Raw genomic sequence first — 5,368 nt, 5'->3', positions numbered from 1 at the left:
TTATCCCTCAGCAAATTTACACAACCTAGTAGTTAAATTTGACCTGACAGATTTTACGTCATGTGAGCATATGTGTGCAAATCATCACTTTCTTTCATTGTAACAACTGCTGGCAAAAGAGAAAAGGGTACGATAGTACATTGTACAAAATTTACATCAACTGTTTTTATCTGCTTTAAACAGGGCCCTGATCCCACCCTGTCTGAATCACCTATCTTGTAGAAGCTAAAATGGATGTAAAATCCAATAGACAACAGGGAACATCTAGGACCGAACAAGCCTCAAGCTTGAGATGACACATGGCACTGATAAAAAATAGTCCATAGGATCACAAAACTTGATCACTTCAAAGAGAACTAAATTACACAGTTGGCATTTGTTTGCTGTATAAGAATGAAATGCACACCATAAAATAAGAAAGAAAAAAATGCTACAATGAAGTGTAAAAAAACACTGTAATGAATGTCCAATTCCCAGGCACAGTTTCACAGTACTTGCTTGTAGCACAATATCCTATATACCTAGCATGCCAAAAAAGAAAAAGTAAAGACCACAGGTAAAATTTGTCCTACATTTTTCCATTAATAAACTTCAAATGCTTTCTCAGGCCCATGGGCTTATCAGGATAAAAAAGTACCAAAACTCCATTTCCTACTCTGCTAAATTTTCGTCCGAAGTTACAACTTTTGCTGAGCAGAGACACCCTTCCAATAATCAAGGATGTCATGCAGGTCCTCACCCTTAGCAAACTGTACCTTCTTTCGAAGAGCATTTCCAGCTGTCACGTAACAGGCCTCATCACGAGGCCCTTTTCGGTATGGACGAAATCGCTCCCAGATACGTAATGAACTCTCTGATGAGTACTCTGGGCTAGAAGAGTATCCAGAGTAACTGGAGTGTTGGCGGGCAGGGGAAAGCTGGGAATAGGATGCTGCGTCCCTGCGGGATCGCGTCAGAGGTTTTAGAAAAGAAACGCGCTGGGCTGGGGAGCCATGGTGTGACCCTTGGTAGTAGAGAGCTGGGACAGAATGGCGGTGCTCCGAGCAGTGGTAGTCCTGCTGCACTTCCAGCTGCTGCTGCTGCTGCTGCTGCTGCTGTATCTGTTGTTGCTGATGGTAATGATGTGACTTCTGGCTGTCCTGATGTTGGGCACCATCACCACCACTGTCGCAACCACCACCACCCCCACAGCTCCCACTCCCTATTAAGGACAGTCTCTCCAGCGGCTCTCCACATCCCACTGGACTGGCCCGGTCTGGGTACTGTGGCTGTTGTTGGTTACAGGCATCTGGGCTTCTTGGTTCAGGAACATCCAGACTATACACTCGAGTACCTCCTCGTTCTCTGTCTCGACCTGTGGAGCCACAAGATGTGGTACTGCTCTGATTCTTGACAGCATTGGCCATAACAACAGCTGCATCTGCACTCATTTGCCGTTGAATAGGACATGTAGCTGTAACTGGGGGGGGGTGCCTGTATGGGGGAGTGACAACAAAGCCCCCACCACTTATCCCTTGTCGCTCTGACAGAGGAGTGTTTAATGCAGGTAGGGGTGGAGGAGGCGGTATTTTGTTTGGAGCAATGACCTGACATGTCTCGGGCCCTCTTGGGATTAGGCCATGAGCAAGGGAGGATGAACTGGGTGGTGGTGGGGAGGTGGGATTGGAGGAAGCTGTGAGGTTAATCGAAGTGCCTGAAGCAGCGACTGCTGCTGCATCAAGTTTAAGGGCATCAATACAGTTGTTAATAATCTGGTTAACTTTGTCCACCTCCATGGCAATAGTGGAGATCTCTGAGGCAGAGCCATGTCCATCATCGTCTGAGTCATCGCCAAGATCAGTTCCGTCATCATCCCTCAGGTCGTCGCCCCTTCTCCTGCCATGAACACCATCCCCCACTCTTTCCATCCCTGCCCCTCCAGTTCTCACATCCATATAGTTTCCTTTACTTATAGCCATGGCTTCGGAGAAAGCAGAGGCCATCTTTTCCACTTGCGGGATAGAGGAAAGTCTAGAGGAGGTTGTATTTGCAGAGTGTAGCAGTCCAGAGCTTGAGGATGTGGACAGTTTTCCACTATGGTGATGCTGATATTGGTGATGCTCCCTGGACTGCTCCTGAAGCTTTTGCACTGCTGATGGATCATTTGCTACTGCTGCCGCCACGTCTGGCCCGTAACGCATTTCCAGTATAGTTTTTTTGACAGAGATTGACTTTTTCTTCTCATCATGCATACGTTTTTTACGAAGACAGTAGTAGACAATTCCTATAACAATGAGCATGCCAAACAGGCAGCCTACAATGGTCATTATGTAGTGAGTAGTGGTTGAGGGTGTGGGGAGCATATTGTCCGGACTTTGGCCACGAGTAGTAAACTGGAGACAGGTGTTGTTATAACGTTGAGAGTTACGAATAGACCCTACGCAGAAGGTGTAGTTGTTGTTAGGCCTGAGCTTGTCGAGTGTTATCTTTTGTATAGTCAATTTCAAATTGGTGACATCAGACACCAGTGTGTTATTGTATTGTGTAAGAATATACATTTTGCTGTATGGTGTTGGAATCTTTATAATGACAGAGGCTGATGACGAAGAAACATGATGGAGCTTAATGCTTGGGCTCAAGCTGTCATCTGTAGATGAAGAAGAAGGGGTGGACTGGTAGTATGGCCCAACACCACCAAACATCTCAGGCCCAATTCCAGATGGACCATCAAGATCGGGTGGTAGAGACGTCATTCCTGGAATCATCACGCCATCTCTGCAGCGATGATACAAAATGTTTTTGGCATTGCGACCAGCATGGCTTGAAGCAAAAGGACTCAGTAAAGGGTAGCCAAACATTTCCCTGGGTGTTTCACACTGGAGGCGGTCATAAGTGTGTGACACATTGTTGAAGGACTCTAACCAGAACAGGAAGCCAAGAAGATCGCAACCACAATGGAACGGATTTGCAGCCAGTTCACATACCATCAGGCGACTGGGAACTGTGAATGTGGATGGGTCGATGCGGGCAAGTTTGTTGGATGACAGGTCGATGCTGCTGAGACTGGGACACTCCCAGAATGCATTGCTTGCAACAACTTCAATGAGGTTGTGCTGTAAGAAGAGGCACTGCATGCGGCCAAGCCCTCTCATCATGCCTTCAGTGATATTCGTCAACTTGTTGTAACCTAGTTGAAGGACCTGAGAAAAAACAAAACAGCATTTTGGTCCTCACTTCTTTTAAATTGCAAACCTAAACTCATGGGAATAATAATAATTTGCATTTAGATGATACAATAAAAGTTCAGCTCATACTACTGAGAATTGGTCATTCTGTATTTATTATTTTCTTTTATTTAATAAACATTTATAAAGTTAATCAACAAGATGCTTCACCTTTAATTTTTTACACATTTTCCACCTAATTCAGCATAAGTTGATGTCTCTTGTAAGATTTCAGCAAATACCTTATTCTGTCAGACCAAATAAGTCTCAGGGTACTTTTGAGATTTATTTTCATTTATCACCTGTAAATTGGCTTGTCCTGCAAAGGCGCCATCCTCGATATAGCTGATTTCATTCTTCGTTAGGTTTAGGTCAGTCAAGTTCGTGAAGCGGTACATAGAACTGAAAAGCACAGCTTTCAGTTTGTTTTCATTCAGTCTCAAGTCATGGACTGTGTTGTTGATGTGCTGGGGGATAGTCTCATAGGGAGGCTGATTCTGACTGCATATAGCTAGCCAAACATAGCCTTTGTCCCCTTCAATAAGCCAGCAGTCCCCATTGGCCATGTCGGGAAGACAGGAAAAAAACAGAAGGGAAGAAAGTATAAGAGGGAGGAGAACAGAGATGGGTAAAGTACGCTGCATGATGTCAATGCAAAGACAAGACAGTTCCAAAGGCTATAATCCGGGCAAAGACGTAGGAGGATTTGCTTGTAGTAAAAAGAAAACCAGGAAAAACTTCCAAAAAACTCAATGGGCCTGGGTTGGGTGCTGAAAAAGGAGTGAAGGATTTACAACGCCTGTCTCAGCATCATGGTGATTAGCAGCAGATCCATGTTATATCATAATTTCTTGAACTACTATTTGAAGGAAAACAACTTGTCTTCATGCTCTCTTTGAAGTCTTGTCCGTGTGACTCAAAGGCATGGAACTTGCAGTGATCTACAGAGAAAGAACAGAAACAACAGAAGAAATGTATAAATATATGTGCTCAATATGATGATTTATATTAGCATATATATATATATATATATATATATATATATATATATATATATATATACAGTACAGACCAAAGGTGTGGACACACCTTCTCAGTCAAAGAGTTGTCTTTATTTTTATGCCTATGAATATTGTAGCTTCACACTGAAGGCATCAAAACTATGAATTAACACATGTGGAATTATATACTGAACAAAAAAGTGTGAAACAACTGAAAATGTGTCTTATATTCTAGGTTCTTCAAAGTAGCCACCTTTTGCTTTGATTATTGCCCTGCACACTCTTGGCATTTTGTTGATGAGCTTCAAGAGGTAGTCACCTGAAATGGTTTTCCAACAGTCTTGAAGGAGTCCCGAGAGATGCTTAGCACTTGTTGGCCCTTTCGCCTTCACTCTGCGGTCCAGCTCACCCCGAACCATCCAGTGACTGTGGGGGCCAGGCCATCTGGTGCAGCACCCCATCACTCACCTTCTTGGTCAAATAGCCCTTACACAGCCTGGAGGTGTGTTTGGGGTCATTGTCCTGTTGAAAAATAAATGATGGTCCAACTAAACGCAAACTGGATGGAATAGCATGCTGCTGCAAGATGCTGTGGTAGCCATGTTGGTTCAGTATGCCTTCAATTTTGACTAAATCCCCAACAGTGTCACCAGCAAAGCACCCCCACACCATCACACCTCCTCCTCCATGCTTCACGGTGGGAACCAGGCATGTAGAGTCCATCCGTTCACCTGTTCTGCGCCGCACAAAGACACGGTGGTTGGAACCAAAGATCTCAAACTTGGACTCATCAGACCAAAGCACAGATTTCCACTTGTCTAATGTCCATTCCTTGTGTTCTTTAGCCCAAATAAGTCTCTTCTGCTTGTTGCCTGTCCTCAGCAGTGGTTTCCTAGCAGCTATTTTACCATGAAGGCCTGATTCACACAGTCTCCTCTTAACAGTTGTTCTAGAGATGTTTCTGCTGCTAGAACTCTGTGTGGCATTGACCTGTTCTCTAATCTGAGCTGCTGTTAACCTGCGATTTCTGAGGCTGGTGACTCGGATGAACTTATCGTCCGCAGCAGAGGTGATTCTTCGTCTTCCTTTCCTGGGGCGGTCCTCATGGGAGCCAGTTTCTTTGTATCGCTTGATGGTTTTTGTGACTGCACTTGGAGACACTTT

General features: G+C 44.4%; 1 protein-coding gene across 1 annotated transcript; it reads right to left on the bottom strand.

The window, feature by feature from the left end:
* Positions 1-394: 394 nt before the first annotated feature.
* On the bottom strand, positions 395-3,956 carry LOC124864781 (protein phosphatase 1 regulatory subunit 29-like). Its single transcript, XM_047359687.1, has 2 exons — positions 3,506-3,956; positions 395-3,179 (listed from the first exon to the last, which is right to left on the bottom strand). Exons 1-2 carry the CDS (start codon positions 3,845-3,847, stop codon positions 678-680), a joined length of 2,844 nt encoding a protein of 947 aa, XP_047215643.1. The 5' UTR covers positions 3,848-3,956; the 3' UTR covers positions 395-677.
* Positions 3,957-5,368: the final 1,412 nt, after the last annotated feature.

Source organism: Girardinichthys multiradiatus, chromosome Y (assembly GCF_021462225.1).
Source record: "Girardinichthys multiradiatus isolate DD_20200921_A chromosome Y, DD_fGirMul_XY1, whole genome shotgun sequence".
NCBI classification, from domain to species: Eukaryota; Metazoa; Chordata; class Actinopteri; order Cyprinodontiformes; family Goodeidae; genus Girardinichthys; species Girardinichthys multiradiatus.
Note: the sequence above shows the minus strand (reverse complement) of the source record. Positions and strands in the feature narration are given on the sequence as shown.

Coding starts and splice junctions, on each gene's coding strand:
- LOC124864781 (XM_047359687.1), bottom strand. CDS start 3,847: ATGCAGCGTACTTTACCCATCTCTGTTCTCCTCCCTCTTATACTTTCT. Junction 3,180..3,505: donor CAGGACAAGCCAATTTACAG/GTGATAAATGAA, acceptor GTTTTTTCTCAG/GTCCTTCAACTAGGTTACAA.